General features: G+C 48.1%; 1 protein-coding gene across 6 annotated transcripts in view; it reads right to left on the reverse strand.

The window, feature by feature from the left end:
* LOC140385401 (uncharacterized) overlaps positions 1 to 19,249 on the reverse strand; it is a 649,931-nt gene that overhangs the window by 292,324 nt on the left and 338,358 nt on the right. For all 6 annotated transcript variants that reach the window (XM_072467513.1, XM_072467511.1, XM_072467516.1 and 3 more), the window contains one exon: positions 15,157 to 15,387. In XM_072467513.1, coding sequence (XP_072323614.1) covers positions 15,157 to 15,387 — 231 coding nt within the window. The remainder of the gene's footprint in view (positions 1 to 15,156; positions 15,388 to 19,249) is intronic.

The raw sequence follows: 19,249 nt of genomic DNA on the forward strand, positions 1-19,249 counted from the left end.
CCGCTCCAAAGCCTCCACGTCCTTCCTATAATGCGGTGACCAGAACTGTACGCAATACTCCAAATGCGGCCGGACCAGAGTTCTGTACAGCTGCAACATGACCTCCCGACTCCGGAACTCAATCCCTCTACCAATAAAGGCCAACACTCCATAGGCCTTCTTCACAACCCTATCAACCTGGGTGGCAACTTTCAGGGATCTATGTACATGGACACCTAGATCCCTCTGCTCAGCCACACTTTCAAGAACTTTACCATTAGCCAAATATTCCGCATTCCTGTTATTCCTTCCAAAGTGAATCACCTCACACTTCTCTACATTAAACTCCATTTGCCACCTCTCAGCCCAGCTCTGCAGCTTATCTATATCCCTCTGTAACCTGCTACATCCTTCCACACTATCGACAACACCAAGTAGGAAGAGGAAGAGTAGGAAGGCAGTGCAGGGATCCCCTGCGGTCATCTCCCTCCAAAACAGATTTACCATTTTGGAAACTGTTGGGGGAGATGGCTCACCAGGGGAAGGTGGCAGCAGCCAGGCTCATGGCACCGTGGCTGGCTCTGCTGCACAGAAGGGCGGGAAAAAGAGTGGCAGAGCTATAGTGATAGGGGATTCATTTGTAAGGGGAATAGACAGGCGTTTCTGCGGACGCAAACGAGAATCCAGGTTGGTATGTTGCCTCCCTGGTGCAAGGGTCAAGGATGTCTCGGAGCGGCTGCAGGGCATTCTGGAGGGGGAGGGTGAACAGCCAGCTGTCGTGGTGCATATAGGCACCAACGATATAGGTAAAAAACGGGATGAGGTCCTACAAGCTGAATTTAGGGAGTTAGGAGTTAAACTAAAAAGTAGGACCTCAAAGGTAGTAATCTCAGGATTGCTACCAGTGCCACGTGATAGTCAGAGTAGGAATGACAGGATAGCTAGGATGAATACGTGGCTTGAGAGATGGTGCAAGAGGGAGGGTTTCAAATTCCTGGGACATTGGGACCGATTCTGGGGGAGGTGGGACCTGTACAAATCGGACGGTCTGCATCTGGGTGGGACCGGAACCAATGTTCTCGGGGGGGTGTTTGCTAGTGCAGTTGGGGAGGGTTTAAACTAATGTGCCAGGGGGATGGGAACCGATGTAGGAAGTCAGTGGGGACAGAAACAAAAGGCAGGAAGGGAGAGTGTGTAAAGCATGACCAGAGAAAGCAGGGCAGAGAGCAAGGAAGGTCTACATTAAACTGCATTTATTTCAATGCAAGGTGCCTGACGGGCAAAGCGGATGAACTCAGGGCATGGACGGGCACATGGGACTGGGATATTATAGCTATGACTGAAACATGGCTAAGGGAGGGGCAGGACTGGCAGCTCAATGTTCCGGGGTACAGATGCTATAGAAAGGATAGAACAGGAGGTAAGAGAGGAGGGGGAGTGGCGTTTTTGATTAGGGAGAACATCACGGCAGTACTTAGAGGGGATATATCCGAGGGTTCGCCCACTGAGTCTATATGGGTGGAACTGAAAAATAAGAAGGGAGAGATCACCTTCGTAGGACTGTACTACAGGCCCCCAAATAGTCAGCGGGAAATTGAGGAGCAAATATGTAAGGAGATTACAGATAGCTGCAAGAATAATAGGGTGGTAGTAGTAGGGGACTTTAACTTTCCCAACATTGACTGGGACAGCCATAGCATTAGGGGCTTGGATGGAGGGAAATTTGTTGAGTGTATTCAGGAGGAATTTCTCATTCAGTATGTGGATGGACCGACTAGAGAGGGGGCAAAACTTGACCTCGTCTTGGGAAATAAGGAAGGGCAAGTGATAGAAGTGCTAGTGAGGGATCACTTTGGGACAAGTGACCATAATTCCATTAGTTTTAAGGTAGCTATGGAGAATGATAGGTCTGGCCCAAGAGTTAAAATTCTTAATTGGGGCAAGGCCAATTTTGATGGTATCAGACAGGAACTTGCAGAGGTAGATTGGGGGAGACTATTGGCAGACAAAGGGACGGCTGGTAAATGGGAGGCTTTTAAAAATGTGTTAACCAGGGTGCAGGGTAAGCACATTCCCTTTAGAGTGAAGGGCAAGGCTAGTAGAAGTAGGGAACCCTGGATGACTCGAGATATTGAGACTCTGGTCAAAAAGAAGAAGGAGGCATATGACGTACATAAGCAACTGGGATCAAGTAGATCCCTTGAAGAGTATAGAGATTGTCGAAATAGAGTTAAGAGGGAAATCAGGAGGGCAAAAAGGGGACATGAAATTGCTTTGGCAAATAATGCAAGGGAGAATCCAAAGAGATTCTACAGATACATAAAGGGGAAAAGAGTAACTAGGGACAGAGTAGGGCCTCTTAAGGATCAACAAGGGCATCTATGTGCAGAGCCACAAGAGTTGGGTGAGATCCTGAATGAATATTTCTCATCGGTATTCACGGTGGAGAAAGGCATGGAGGTTAGGAAACTAAGGGAAATAAATAGTGATGTCTTGAGAAGTGTGCATATTACAGAGGAGGAGGTGCTGGAAGTCTTAAAGCGCATCAAGGTAGATAAATCCCCGGGACCTGATGAAATGTATCCCAGGATGTTGTGGGAGGCTAGGGAGGAAATTGCGGGTCCCCTAACCGAGATATTTGAATCATCGGCAGCCACAGGTGAGGTGCCTGAAGATTGGAGAGTGGCGAATGTTGTGCCCTTGTTTAAGAAGGGCAGCAGGGAAAAGCCTGGGAACTACAGACCGGTGAGCCAAACGTCTGTAGTAGGTAAGTTGCTAGAAGGTATTCTGAGAGACAGAATCTACAAGCATTTAGAGAGGCAAGGACTGATTCGGGGCAGTCAGCATGGCTTTGTGCGTGGAAAATCATGTCTCACAAATTTGATTGAGTTTTTTGAGGGAGTGACCAAGAAGGTAGATGAGGGCAGTGCAGTAGACGTTGTCTACATGGACTTTAGCAAAGCCTTTGACAAGGTACCGCATGGTAGGTTGTTGCAGAAGGTTAAAGCTCACGGGATCCAGGGTGAGGTTGCCAATTGGATTCAAAATTGGCTGGACAACAGAAGGCAGAGGGTGGTTGTAGAGGGTTGTTTTTCAAACTGGAAGCCTGTGACCAGTGGTGTGCCTCAGGGATCGGTGCTGGGTCCACTGTTATTTGTGATTTATATTAATGATTTGGATGAGAATTTAGGAGGCATGGTTAGTAAGTTTGCAGATGACACCAAGATTGGTGGCACAGTGGATAGTGAAGAAGGTTATCTAGGATTGCAACGGGATCTTGATCAATTAGGCCAGTGGGCCGACGAATGGCAGATGGAGTTTAATTTAGATAAATGTGAGGTGATGCATTTTGGCAGATCGAATCAGGCCAGGACCTACTCAGTTAATGGTATGGCGTTGGGGAGAGTTATAGAACAAAGAGATCTAGGAGTACAGGTTCATAGCTCCTTGAAGGTGGAGTCGCAGGTGGACAGGGTGGTGAAGAAGGCATTCGGCATGCTTGGTTTCATTGGTCAGAACATTGAATATAGGAGTTGGGACGTCTTGTTGAAGTTGTACAAGACATTGGTACGGCCACACTTGGAATACTGTGTGCAGTTCTGGTCACCCTATTATAGAAAGGATATTATTAAACTAGAAAGAGTGCAGAAAAGATTTACTAGGATGTTGCCGGGACTTGATGGTTTGAGTTATAAGGAGAGGCTGGATAGACTGGGACTTTTTTCCCTGGAGCGTAGGAGGCTTAGGGGTGATCTTATAGAGGTCTATAAAATAATGAGGGGCATAGATAAGGTAGATAGTCAACATCTTTTCCCAAAGGTAGGGGAGTCTAAAACTAGAGGGCATAGGTTTAAGGTGAGAGGGGAGAGATTCAGAAGGGCCCAGAGGGGCAATTTCTTCACTCAGAGGGTAGTGAGTGTCTGGAATGGGCTGCCAGAGGTAGTAGTAGAAGCGGGTACAATTGTGTCTTTCAAAAAGCATTTAGATGGTTACATGGGTAAGATGGGTATAGAGGGTTATGGGCCAAGTGCGGGCAACTGGGACTAGCTTAATGGTAAAAACTGGGCGGCATGGACTGGTTGGGCCGAAGGGCCTGTTTCCATGCTGTAAACCTCTATGATTCTATGAACATGTATTCCACAGTGTAGACATTTGTTGGTATCCATCAGTGTTAATGCCAGAGGACGGTAGGAATACTTGACTTCACTCCAGCTGCTCTTTTGCCAAGAGGCTCAGGGCACCCATAGGGAGGAGGATCAGTTGGTACACATCTCGGGGCCATCCATCCAGGTGACTCCGGGAATGTTCCACCCATCTGGATCCACTTTTCCTGTGACCATTTCAGCTCCATCTCCACAAGTCACAAAGCAGGAGCCAAAAGAAGTGTGGGGATCCCCAGGTCCCGGCCTGCAGAGGACACCCACCAAGATCATCGCAGGCCACAGAATGTGGTAGACAGTAGGCTGCCTCTACCTTTGCTGTGGATGTTGGGGATGTACCAAGACGTAGTGGCAGGGTTAGAAAGGTGAAGAATCTCTAGTTACACAGCATGGGCACAGTGTTAAGGACTTGTACATAACGTTCACCTCTGTAAACAAACTCTCACTAATTGTACCCCTTCTATGGCTCCTTGTTCTGATGAGCTGTATTCCAGTAATTCTGAAGTGAAAATGTGATTCCCGCACAAGTGAAAGGCAAGGTGCTCAGTCCGGGGCTCCCTCCATATGCTTTGTGCAAGGTTTCCAGCACAATGGTGGAGTCCCTCTACAGTGATTGAACAAATCAATCATGTCTGTATTGCAAAGGAAATGAGGATGTCTCCCACAATCTGCAGGGCGAGCACTTCTCAATTCCATTTATTGTCAATGTGTGCTCTTTGCATCTTTGAGATGCAGCTGGACATCCCCATCCTATCTGCTTCAGACTCTGGTGACACTGAACTCAAAGATACAGCTCACGAAAGATGCTGTAAGATCAGCAGCAGCGAACCTTTTCCCACTGCATTGCCATGATATAATGCTAGACATTGAGAACAAGCAAGCTGACGTCAGCCAGACAGGAGTCAGTCATTCACACAAACTCTGAGAGGATCTATGCACTTGCCCCACTGCACGTCATCAACATCTTCCTGGAATGTAGGGACTATGGGCAACCGCTCCCTCCCCATGACAGAAACCTTATCAAAGAGTTGTGCGCTGCCACCAGCCAGATGGGAGTGCAATTCTCAAAGAAACCGTCAGGATAATGGCATATCTTCATCACCCTCCGTGAATCTAGTGGCAATGAGCATGCCCTGAGGTTGTCTGCCTCGTCTGGACATCGTCATTACCTCAGAGCCGACATTCTCTCCCTCAAGGACCTGCTGAGCCTCAACCCCTTCGACATCTTCCTCACACAATTGCTTCACAGCTCCAGGGTCCTAGGTTCGATTCCGGCTTGGGTCACTGTCTGTGCGGAGTCTGCACATCCTCCCCGTGTGTGCGTGGGTTTCCTCCCACAGTCTAAAGATGTGCAGGTTAGGTGGATTGGCCATGCTAAATTGCCCTTAGTTTCCAAAATTGCCTTTCGTGTTGGGTGGGGTTACTGGGTTATGGGGATAGGGTGGAGGTGTTGACCTTGGGTAGGGTGCTCTTTCCAAGAGCCGGTGCAGACTCGATGGGCTGAATGGCCTCCTTCTGCACTGTAAATTCTATGAAATAAGTGGAAATGTGTCGCTCCTCCATCTCTTCCTCAGGCAGTTCCTTCCCCTGTTGCAACATCAAGTTGGGCAGGGCGCAGCAAGTGACCACAGTGCAATGCATCCTCTGCGGCTTATATTGCAGGGCTCCACCAAACCAGCCCAGGCACTGGAAACTCATTGTCAGTATCCCTATCGTCTGCTCCACCAAAGTACAAATTGCAGCATAAGCCGCACTGTACCTTGTCTCAACTGTACTCTGTAGTTTCCGCACAGACATCATCAGCCACATCCTTGGTGGGTAGTCCTTTTCTCCGAGGAGCCAGCCCTGCAGCCTCTGTGGATGAAATGTGTCAGGGATCTGAGAGCAGCTCACGATCTAGGAATCATGCACACTCCCTGGGAATTGAGAACACACCTGCAGGATGCGTTTGTTGTGCTCGCAGACCAGCTGAACACGCTGCGAGTGGGAGCCCTTGCGGTTCACATAGTTCACTTCTCGATGTCCCAGAGATCTGAGTGCCATGTGAGTGCAGTCGATGGCATCCTGTACCTGTAGAAAATCAGAGATCTACCACAAAGCCCATCGTTCTCAAACAAAATGGACAAGGTTGTGTGCCCTGGTGAAGATTGTGTGCCCTTCTGGATGCACTTAGGTGCGGAGACTTGTGAAACTCCATAGAGATCACCCGTGGAGCCCGGGAAGGAGCCACTGACATAAAAATTGAGTGCTGTATTAACTTAGCAACACTGTCAGTGGATGCCCTCCAAGTCCCCATGGCGTCAAATCTTGCAGAAGGTGGCAGATTTGACCAACCAGTTCCCCGCACATGCGTAGACTTGGGCAACACCAGTTCATGGACATCTGCAGATATACAAGGTGTCGTCTGTAGACTCTGGGTCGAGCAAGGCACCTCTGAATGACCGCTCTATGGAGTTTAAACTCTGCATGCGGCACAGGGGCTGCCATCCTTTCCTCTTCATGGTTCTGCTGCTGCCTTTGGTGAGCCTGGTGCCTCCGTTGACATCTTCTTCTCTCCTGCCTATAAGCGAGACAAATGACAGCGAGATCACCAGGCTCCATGTTCCAAATGTTCCCTTCACTACAGTATCAAAGAGACAGATTTTACAGTTAGCATTTGTCTCCTAAGAACCATTCTTTGTCCCTTTATCTTCAGAAGCTGCCTCGCAAAGCTCATGTCCTGGCCATAGCAATGATGCCCAGGCCTTACTTCGTATTCTGCTTCGGCAACACCAAACAGCACATGACCAAGTGGCCACAGCTTTGGCCACTCAACTGCAACCTGAGCTCTCACATTGTCCAAGGCTTCACTCCAAGGCCTACCACTCAACCTGTTCTATAGGGGGACATTTGTCAGTATGAACCTCAGCACACAGCCAAGGGTAAGGGGCACTCTGCTTGGGCAGCGTGTCATTACCAACTTTCTAAGGGAATATAATTGCTTGCCCAGTCGAGCAATCCTACAGGCACATCATGGCAGTCATTGATTTTGGAAGTCTGTGCGCCAAGGGTTGAATGCTGAGCAGCAATCAGTGGCACTCACATTAGTGGTGTTTGAATGGGCATAATTGCATGACTGGTTTGACTCCAATTGAGTTACAGCTGAATGGTCTCAGCTGCAACGGAGTACTGATCACTGCCAAGTTTTCAATTAGCTTTGCCCTTGTCAACATCCCACTTCCTCAAGCCCCCTAAGCTGCACCCCCCCTCCACCCCCCCCCCCCCCCCCCCCCCAGATTGAATGGAACCATCAGTTTGTGATGACTCCCCATCCCTACACTACACTGCCCCAGGCTTTCTTTTGCTCTGAGAGGCCCTTCTAAGAAGCCCGTGCCCCAGGCTTACCTTCTATCTTGATGTCTGCTGAGTCAACCCTCATGCAGCACCCCCTCCTCCGCCCGAGTCAAACCCCCAAACCACGTCTCCTCTGAAGATGCAGAGCCGGTGTTCACCTCTGAGCTCCCTCAGAGGTCTGCTAACCAGGTGCACATCTTTTAAAGCCAGTCCTGCTTCATGCCATTCTGACATCACACCATTCTAGATGGATACAATTCCAACGGATGGGCCCAATCTTGAGATGTGAATTTTTCCATTGAAATTCCCAGCATTGAACAGCAAGAAACACAGCCCACCACTGACGGGGTAGGGACTATTGCACCATGTTTTTACATCAACATTAAACATGACTCTGTACTTCTCGTGATATTTTCCAATACCGTTCACCTCGTTCAAACTTAGGTCCATTATTCTCAGCCTCTTCCTCTGAGCTAATATAGATCATAAGTAGCTAGGGTCCTATCACTGACCTTTGTTGACCTCCATGAGTTACAGCCTGCCAACTTGAAAATGTGTTGTTTATCCCTACTCTTTGTTTCCTGTCCATTAATCAATCCTCTATCTATGCTAATATCCTACCCCAACTCAATAAGACATGTGTATTAACTTTGTGCATGGTACATTATCGATTGTCTTTTGGTGATCCAAGTGTACTGCATCTTCCCTTTTATCTACTCTACTAGTTATATCTTCAAAAGACTCTCATGCCAAATAATTTTCCTTTCATAAAACCATGTTGATTTTGCCTGATCTTACCATTAATTTCTAAGTACATTGGCTTGTGTGGAAGGGAAATTAATGAGTTGCCAATTTAGAAGCATGCTGGGAAATGTTTGACTATAGTTAACACTGCTTTTTAGCAAAAATAAGTAGGTCAGGTAACATAAACAAAATACTGCTTAATATTTTGGTTTCAGCCTTATTATGAAAACACATTGTCCTCCGAAAGATAACAAAATGCGTTCTCGAATTGTTTTTAGCCAAGGGCAAGAACATACGTACTGCGCATTTCATGTACTTTCCAAGGTCTATTTAATAGAAACATGCCTGTTTACTTCAGATTATAAAAACATGCTGCCTTCAATCGAATCTCAGAGTGCAGTGCAATGGCTTTGCAGCTAGAACACTCTCTCTCTGCAAATATATTTGTGTAAATAAATTTCCTTAAATCGAACCTCGAGGAATTTGTCTTTATTATGATTTCCACGACAGCTTGACTTCCTCAATAACAGATTCCAGCAATTTCCCAACAACTGATATCAGGATTGAATTTTCTGTTTCCTCTCTCCCTCCTTCCATGAATAGCAAAGTTGTATTTGTTAACGTTCAATCTGCTGGACATTGTAGAAATTCAAGAATTTTGGAAAATCATAACTAGCTTTCCAATATATTTTAGATCGTTAGGATCTAGGCCAGCAGGTCCTGGCGATTTAGCAGATTTTAGTCCCTTAAGTTTCTCACTGTTACTCGCCCATTAGTTACCCACAATTTCAAATCTGTAATTTATGTCTTCTCCCGTGAAGACATACACAAAATGTTTGTTTACTGAAAATGGAAACAGTGACACAGATATCGCTGCGACTAAAGTGAAAATTATGTAGAAATGAACATTTCTATTTGAAAAAAGGAAAATGAGGGAATCGGACACAAGCGTGTAAAATACTGAAGGAAGAGGCTGATGTAAGGAGAAGGCATCCAATTTAACGTGTCAGTAATGAGTGAAAATTCAAGAACAAATATAGCACCAGGTGTAAAACTCGTGTTGCAGATCAGCTGTCCAACACCTGCTTTATCTTTTCATCAATATCAATTGCAGCACGGTAGCCTTGTGGATAGCACAATTGCTTCACAGCTCCAGGGTCCCAGGTTCGATTCCGGCTTGGGTCACTGTCTGTGCGGAGTCTGTACATCCTCCCCGTGTGTGCGTGGGTTTCCTCCGGGTGCTCCGGTTTCCTCCCACAGTCCAAAGATGTGCAGGTTAGGTGGATTGGCCATGATAAATTGCCCTTAGTGTCCAAAATTGCCCTTGGTGTTTGATGGGGTTACTGGGTTATGGGGATAGGGTGGCGGTGTTGACCTTGGGTGGGGTGCTCTTTCCAAGAGCCGGTGCAGACTCGATGGGCCAAATGGCCTCCTTCTGCACTGTAAATTCTATGAAATGAAATTCAGGTTGTTTGGTAAAGTAGTGCGATAAATGGGCCATGCACTGCAAACGGACTTTAAAGGGAATGTTTCTGGGGAATACTTGTTCTATTCACAGGGCTTGCTTCTAATTTAATGTTTTTAAAATTAGCGCAAAAGAATCCAGAAACTCAAGAAGCACTGAATGCAAATTGTGTTGACAAATTGTGTGATTGTTATAACCTGCCTGCTTACCATTGGCTGGGGACTAATGACAATCCCACAATCCTGTGGGAGTATGAGCTTCACCAATGAGGGAGGCGGAGAAATCATTAGCAGACTCCCTGCATAAATAAAGCTGGCCAGTTGGAACCAGCCAGGAAGGAGTGAGCAGCAAGCAAAGTTGCTGCTGCTGCTGTTGTATATATATGTTATTGTAAATAAATGTTATTTCTTTGTATCCTTAAAACTCGTGCTGGATTCTTCGTGGCCCTCATAAAACTGGCGGCGAGGGTTAAAGTGAATAGCCGTCTACACTGCTGAAGCGACCTCCCTGGATTTTTGTTGGATACAGGTTGGAAGCTGTTTTCTATTACACCGAAGGGCCTGTACTGTGCTGTAATCTATGTTCTATGCCTCTGGACGGACGTTTGGATGTTTTTGATGCTGCGCTGGAAAGTTGGAACCAGTACGCACAACGGATGCGTTACTATTTCCGGGCAAACAACATCACCGAAAACGAGCGCCAGGTGGTCATTTTGCTCACCGCCTGCGGCCCGCATACGTTTGGGGTGATTAGGAGCCTTACGTACCCAGCTGCGCCGGACACCAAAACGTTTGATGAACTTGTGAACTTAGTGGGGCAACATTTTAACCCAACCCCGTCCACGAAAGTCCAATGTTACCGGTTTAATGCCGCTGAGAGGACCCCAGGCGAATCCCTTGCCGACTTTCTATCCAGGCTACGCAGGATTGCGGAGCACTGTGACTATGGTGAGACCTTGTCAGAAATGTTACGCGACCGTTTGGTTTGCGGTATTAACAATGCGGCCACCCAGAGAAAGTTGTTAGCTGAGCCAACATTGACTTTTCAACAGGCCATTCAAATAGTATTGTCCCGAGAGAGCGCAGAACGAGGCGTGCAGGAGATACAGGGAATGGAGGTGCATGCCTTGGGGCGCAACCCCTTCCATCCGAAAACGTCCCTCCGCATTCCTGCGGTACCTGGGCGAGGCGCCGCCCGGATCGATGCCAGCGGCCGTCGGACATTCCTCCCCGAACGAAGCCTTCTCCAGAACCAATGGATGAGGAGTCATGTCCATGTCAGACTTGTAGGCGCCGACCCCGTCGCAGACGCCGGTCCTGGGGGCGCCAGAGGCGCCATCGTTCCGACCGAAACTGGGGCCAGCCCAGGGGCCGTACCTTCCATGTGGATGAACCTGCGGCGACTACTCCTGAGGACGTGGAGACGGAGGATGGCTGCCTGCAGCTGCATTGTGTGGCAGCTCCCCGTGTGGCCCCTATTAAGGTGACAGTACAGGTCGATGGTCAACCGCTTGAGATGGAGTTGGACACTGGCGCAGCGGTCTCCGTGATCACCCAGAGGACATTCGACCGCAACAAGCAGGGTATACAGACCCTTACATTAACCGACACACAGGCCAGGTTGGCGACCTACACGGGGGAACCATTGGACATTGCAGGAACTACGATGACCCCTGTTGTTTATGGACGCCAGGAGGGGTGTTTCACACTTATCGTGGTGCGCGCCTTGGGCCCAGCCTGTTGGGTGGGGACTGGTTGTGCCATTTGCGGTTGCAGGGGCAGCACATCCTCCAAACAGTTTCTGGATGGTTGACTGAGGGGCTAGGACGATACCCAGATATATTCCAGCCCGGTTTGGGGAAAATAAAAGGGGCCATAACCCGTATCCAAGTCGAACCAGGAGCCATGCCGCGCTATTTCCGGGCACGCCCGGTGCCTTACGCATTGCTCGAGAAGGTAGAAGGGCAGCTCACTCATTTGGAGACTTTGGGTATTATCAGGCCCGTCCGTTTCGCTAACTGGGCAGCACAAATTGTACCTGTAATGAAGCCAGATGCCACAGTTCGCTTGTGTGGCGACTATAAACTTACAGTGAATACGGCTTCCCGACTTGACCGATATCAATGCCTCGCATAGAGGATCTCTACGCGAAGCTTGCAGGCAGACTCTCGTTCACAAAATTAGAAATGAGTCACGCCTACCTAGAGTTGGAGCTGGACCCTGCCTCCCGACCATATGTAACGATTAATACACACCGGGGCCTGTATGAATATACACGTTTGCCCTTGGGAGTATCCTCTGCCTGCGCTATTTTTCAATGCGTTATGGAGGGCATTTTGAGAGGTTTACTGCGTGTCACTGTCTACTAAGATGACATTTTGATTACAGGGAAATCGGAGCAGGAACATTTGGAAAATCTGGAGGCTGTCCAGAGACGCTTTTCGACGGCTGGAGTCCGTTTACGTCGCACAAAGTGCATCTTTCAGGTGAAGGAAGTAGTTTACAGGGAAATCGGAGCAGGAACATTTGGAAAATCTGGAGGCTGTCCAGAGACGCTTTTCGACGGCTGGAGTCGGTTTACGTCGCACAAAGTGCATCTTTCAGGTGAAGGAAGTAGTCTACCTGGGTTATCGGGTGGACTGCGAAGGTTTGCACCCCGTCGCAGAGAAGGTGCGCGCGATTCAACAGGCCCCCGCTCTGACTGAAACTTTGCATCTTTGTTCTTTTCTTGGCCTCGTAAATTATTACGGGAAGTTCCTCCCCAATCTGGCCCCGTTGCACCTTCTGCTAAAGAAAAATCACACCTGGGTTTAGGGTCAGCCGCAAGAAACCGCTTTCCGGCAATAAAACAACAATTGTCGTCGTCTGGGTTACTAACCCACTATGATCCTGAAAAGCATTTGCTCGTCTCATGTGATGCATCCCCGTATGGTATTGGGGCCGTCCAGTCCCACAAGATAGAGAACGGGGCCAAGCGGCCGATAGCTTTCGCCTCCCGCACATTGACTGCAGCAGAAAACAAGTACGCGCAGATCGAGAAAGAGGGCCTGGCAGTGGTCTTTGCGGTGAAACGTTTCCACCAGTACGTGTATGGCCGCCACTTCACTATCGTGACTGATCATAAGCCTCTGCTGGGACTTTTCAGAGAGGATAAGCCAATACCGCCCATTGCTTCCGCACGGATCCAGCGCTGGGCTTTGTTGCTCGCTGCATACGAGTATTCTCTGCAGCACAAACCAGGAACGCAGATAGCGAATGCCGACGCACTGAGCCGTTTGCCTTAATCGACCGGCCCCATGTCGACCCCCACAACCGGTGTGGTGGTTGCAACCCTAAATTTTATGGACACCTTGCCTGTCACGGCATCACAGATCCGTGAGTGGACCCAGGCGGAGCCAGTCCTGTCAAAGGTTCGACACATAGTCCTGTATGGTGGGCAGCATAGACAACTACCAGGCGAGTTGCGGACATTTTCCTCCAAGCTGTCAGAATTCAGCGTGGAAGACGGCATCCTCTTGTGGGGGACGCGTGTGATTGTCCCGGAAAAAGGACAGGAGCTGATACTAAGAGACTTGCACAATGGGCATCCAGGTGGGACCAAAATGAAAAATGTTGGCCCGGAGTTATGTTTGGTGGCCAGGCCTCGATGCCGACATTGAGAAGGTGGCCCAAAGCTGCTCCATTTGTCAGGAGCATCAGAAGCTTCCGCCGACCACGCCCCTACATCACTGGGAATAATAATAATCTTTCTCTTACCAGTTGCAAGCCCAGGGTCGTCTCCAGCGCAAACATGTAGACGACGTTCGGTCCAGAATACTATCCCTTCCAAAGATTCCCCGCCCCCGGAGCTCATTTCTACAGCCACTGAGACCAGACACAATGGAAAGTATTCCTCACAATCTTCCTCTGGTGTCTCACTCAAAGCCTGCGCAGGTCGTTACAGAACCGCGTGGAGATAGAGACGCCGAGATGACGGAGGCAGCAGACTCTGACTCTGAGATGGAGACACAGGACGCCTCAGAGGGGGAATCCTCGGGCCCACGGGCCGTGGATGCACAACCGTTACGCCGTTCATCACGGATGTGCCGGTCTCCGTCTCGTTACACGCCGCCCGATCCAGCGCCTCGTGCAAATGGTGTCCGGCTTGTGGCAAAACGAGTCCGACGCCTTCCTTCGCCAGGGTCTTTGGTGGATTCCTTGGACTTTGGGGGGGAGGGATGTTATAACCTGCCTGCTTACCATTGGCTGGGGACTAGTGACAATCCCACAATCCTGTGGGAGTATGAGCTTCCCCAATGAGGGGGCGGAGAAATCATTAGCAGATTCCCTGCATAAATAATGCTGGCCAGTTTGGAACCAGCCAGGAAGGAGTGAGCAGCAAGCAAAGTAAATAAATGTTATTTATTTGTATCCTTAAAACTTGTGCTGGATTCTTCGTGGCCCTCACAAAAGTGATCTTTTGCGCTAGCTATGCCAAAAGCTGGAGAATTGTATCACAGTAACACGCACACTTGAGTGGCAACTCCAAGCCTCTTTGTATTTCTACAAGTCTCAAAACTGCCTTTAATCTACTATATTTCCTCCAGTCATTTTCTAGATCCTGGACTTAAATAAAGACAAGAAATAAAATTCAATACATAGCTATGCAAATGTGCAAGAACAAGCATGAAAGCCAATGATGCACACCTTCTAAGGAAATGGGAACGTAATCACATAATGTGACTGGAAAACATGAACAAACCATGATACTTTGCAATATGCACAATTTCAATTGTTCAATCATCAAAGGGGCAATATTAATGCTGCCTGCCTGACTGAAACTGGATGTTGGGAATTTTAAGTCAAAAAGTAATCATACCACCAATGTCATGCTCCCATCCCACAATCTTTCATTTTAACTGATCTGCAGCAAAGATCCATGTGGGAAACTGGTGGGATCTTTCTATCAGTATGGAAATTGAGTCCCCAAGTGGCCACATTTCCTTATTCCTAAACTAACAACGAGCAACTGTGTGTCCTTCCCATGTGACCAAGCTTCAGGAAGACGTAGGGCTGAGGCCAGGAGATGTTCTTCTGAAAACAGTTTTCCATAGTCTACAGGCAGATTTCTGACCGTATGTCCGGCTTCCGGTTCCCATTGGTTTCATGGAGTGAACTGACTGACGGCTTGCAGATCAGGACCAGATCTTTTTGAAACTGTCCAAAATATATGCTGCCAAGCTCAGAACAGTTTCATGCCCGACACCTCCACGTGTCCAATCTAAAATATGGGTTCATAAATCAGTGGCATGAATAATGTTTCATACATTGCCCATGGAAAATTATTTGCTGTGTAATGTCACCAGTGATCCATTTACACATATATTGATATCAAGTATTTCACCCTCAACTACAACTAGTTCATTTTTTTTTACAGTCGTTAGAGCAAGTTTCACTTCAAATCACAACACAAATACAGTAATTCAAATATATTAACCTCTCTTTTCATCTTCTGGGCCTCATCTTTCAGTATCTCGATTAATTGTTCACACTGTGCAGTGTGATCTTTGTTATTCTGTAAGTCCACTTGTCTTGCATTCAACTCTTCTGACAGTTGATCAATCATTTCTTCACAAGCTTCCATTTGGCAACACTTTTCTTCATATCGATGTTGCAAGTTCACCATTTCATCTTTTATGTTATGGACTGTCTCATTCAGCTCAAATATCTGTCAATATCAGAGAAAGAGAATAAACAATCTAATTTTAAAAACATTTATTATTTATGAGGTTAAATAAAAAAATCTAGTTATACTGCATCATCTTTATTTTCTTATAATTATTTTCAGATAAGAGCAGCAACATATTGCAAATGTCATTCATCTCCAAGATCCTCATGCTATCCTGACTTGGAGATAAAATGGATTAGAAATGTATTCAAAATGGAATCCATAATTCTGAGCTGTCAGTTAACGATTGGCCACATTGGTATAGGAATTAAAATAGGCATCCAAGCCCAGACGAGACACAGGCATAGACCCTTTGCATTTGCAAACAAAGGACCTAACTCCTGTTAAAAATGCTTCTTTTGTCAAATACACTCAGTAAAATTAAATCTACATGTGGCCGAACCAGCAAAATGGCGAGTTTTTAAATAATACTTACCTGAAGATGGAGGTTGGAGGTTCAGCAGAGTTCCTTCTGATAACACATTTTAATGTCACTGGGCACAGCTGGTAACATCAAAGATTGTATTGGACCAAAGAAAGAGGCCGGGATTCTCCGCTATCCGGTGGGGCGGGCCGTACCAGCGCCGAGGAGTGGGTTGAGCCACTCTGGCGTCGGGCCACCTGGAAGGTGCAGAATCCTCTGCACCTTCAGGGGCTAGGCCGGCGCCGGCAGCGTTGGCGCCGTGCCAACCGACATCGAAGGGCCTCTGCCGGCTGGCGTGAGTTGGCGCATGCGCAGGAGCGCCAGCATGTTCTGGCGTGATCCCAGCGCATGCGCAGGGGGGTTCTTCTGCGCGCCGGCCATGGTGGACCGTTACAGCGGCGGCGCGGAGGGAAAGAGTGCCCCCACGGCACATGCCGTCCCACAGATCGGTGGGCCCAGATCGCGGGCCAGGCCACCGTGGGCCCCCCCCCCCCCCCCCCGGGGCCAGATCCCACCATGCCCTCCCCCCGAGGACTCTGCAGGTCGCTCGCAGAGCCAGGTCCCGCCGCTAAATACCTTGTTTGATTTACGCCGGCGGGACTGGCCGAAAATGGGCGGCCACTCAGCCCATTGCGGAGCGGAAAATCGCCGGGGGGGGGGGGGGGCACTTCTAACGCCCCCCGGCCAGCGTGACGTGATTCCTGCCTCCGCCGAAAAAACGCCGCCAGAGAATCCGGCAGCCAGCATCAGGACGGGATTCACGCCGCCCCCCCCCGGCGATTCTCCGGCCTGGTGGGAGGTCGGAGAATCCTGCCCAGAGACTTATAAAGATGTGCGGTTAGGTGGATTGGCCATGCAAAATTGCCCCTTTGTGTCCAAAGAAGTGCAGGTTAGGTGGGGAATGGGTGTAGGGCGGAGGAGTGGGCTTCGGGAGGGTACTCTTTCAGAGGGTCGATGCAGATTTGATAGGCTGAATGATCTCCTTCTGCACTGTAAGAATTTTATGGTTCTATGAAGTTGCCAAAAAAGAAGTAAGCCTGTGAATTTAGAGTATTTTAGGAATTAGCAAAGGAGGACCTAGAAACTGATATAGAAAGAGAAAGTAGAATATTAAAGTAAACTAGCAACTAACATAAAAAAGGACTGTAAAAGCTTCTATAGGTATGTAAAAATTAGCCAAGACAAATGTGGGCCCACTATTGGCAGAGGCAGGAGAATTTATAATGGGGCATAAGGAAATGGCAGAGAAACTAAACAATGACTGAATTTTCATCCTTGAAGCGCACAGCGTGAGTTGGGAAAAGTCCCAGCTTTGCATGCCTGCCTCAGGTGAAAGTGCCTGCATAGGCAGGATCGTCATTGCTGGAGGCAGATATGGGCAGACTAGTTGACACAAGGTTTGGAGGTAGCTACAAGGGCAGTGAGACTTCATCCCAGTTAAAATAAAAACACAAAGACCTTCCAGCCCTCACCCGTCATCCTCCCAACACATAAAATGTCCCATCCACGCCACCTCATGCCTCTACCCACTCACTATGGCCTCTTATCCCTTCCAATTCCAATCCCTCCTTTCATGCAGCCCTATTACCCCTCATTGTCCCATGCAAAGTTATGCCCTTCCACCCACCCCCTAAAGCCCTTCATATCCCCTACCAAGCTTAGCCCTTAACGCACCTCCTAAGATTCCGCATACCTCCAATGCCAAGCTAGGGCATTTACAACTACCCCCTGACCCCTCATGTCCCCAATAACAAGCTATAGTATTTCCATGTCCAATGGCCCACGATACACTGTATAGAATAAGCGAACCCAAGAGTGATAGCCGGGTATGTAAAATGAATACTTTAAAAAAGTAATTGATTCATAACTTTCTAGTATGTCAAAAAAGTACTTTCACTCAGAATGCAATTTAAGTGTCAATCATCAAGCCCTTTAAAGTATCAATAACAAAAACCTCAAACTCTTTAAACCTCTTAACCTTGTGTAAATAAATTGACAGCAGAGATCAGAGAGCATGGGCTGTCAATCAAGCAAGGCTTTTTCAAGTTTGCTCATGACACAAAACCTGGTGCGAATGTGAATTATGACAAGGATACAAAGAGGCTATAAATTGGTTAGACAGACTAAATAACAGGGTAGGATCCTGGCAGATGGATTATCATGTGGAAAAATGTGAAGTTGTTCACTTTGGTAGGAAAAATAGAAATGCAGGCTATTTTGTAAATAGTGATTGATTGGAAAATGTTGATATCCAAAGGGACCTGGATGTCCTTGTTCATAAGCCACTGAAAGCTAACATGCATGTGCAGTAAATAATTAGGAAGACAAATAGCATGTTTGCCTTTGTTTCAAGAAGCTTTGGGTACAGAGTAAATACATTTTGCTGCAATTGTATGCGGCCTTGGTGAGACCGTGCCTGGAATATTATGTACAGTTTTGGGCTCCTTATCCAAGGAAGGATATACTAGTCATAGAAAGAGTGCAAAGAAGATTCACCAAGGCTAGCACCTGGGATTGTGGGCATGTCCTATGAGGGGAGATTGAGGAGACTGGTCTATATATGAGTTCTCCCAGTGAGCCAGAGAAGACAGAGCCAGGAGTGAGACACAGCTAAGAGTGAGTTTGGGAATTTGAATCTAGGTGGGAATTCGAAGCTGGGTGGGGAGGAAGTGCTTTTTATCCCTGGTAAGTAGTAAGTAGTGTTTCTGTTTTTCTGTTTCTTTTCATTGGTATATTTATTTATTTTTTCTTTGTTGTTTTTTTTTGTTGAAATTGTAGTTGTTGAAGTTAACCGAAGGTTTAAGACATGGCAGGAGATCTCAGACCCGTGTCATGCTCCTCGTGTGCGATGTGGGAGCTCAGGGACACGTCCACTGTCCCTGGCTCCTTCACGTGCAAGAAGTGTGTCCAGTTGCAGCTCCTGTTAGACCGCTTGACAGCTCTGGAGCTGCGGATGGACTCACTTTGGAGCATCCGCGATGCTGAGGATGTCGTGGATAGCACGTTTAGGGAGTTGGTCACACCGCAGGTGAAAGGTACTGAGGGAGATAGAAAATGGGTGACCAAAAGACAGAGCAAGAGTAGGAAGGCAGTGCAGGTGTCCTCTGCGGTCATCTCCCTGCAAAACAGATATACCGCTTTGGATACTGTTGAGGGAGATGGCTCACCAGGGGAAGGCAGCAGCAGCCAGGTTCATGGCACTGTGGCTGGCTCTGCTGCGCAGCTGGGCAGGAAGAAGAATGGCAGGGCTATAGTGATAGGGGATTCAATTGTAAGGGGAATAGACAGGCGGTTCTGCGGACGCAATCGAGACTCCAGGATGGTATGTTGCCTCCCTGGTGCAAGGGTCAAGGATGTCTCGGAGCGGCTGCAGTACATTCTGGGGGGGGGGGGGGGGGGGGGGGGGGGGGGGGGGGGGGGGGGGGTGAACAGCCAGCT

This window comes from Scyliorhinus torazame, chromosome 11 (assembly GCF_047496885.1).
Source record: "Scyliorhinus torazame isolate Kashiwa2021f chromosome 11, sScyTor2.1, whole genome shotgun sequence".
Lineage (NCBI taxonomy): Eukaryota > Metazoa > Chordata > Chondrichthyes > Carcharhiniformes > Scyliorhinidae > Scyliorhinus > Scyliorhinus torazame.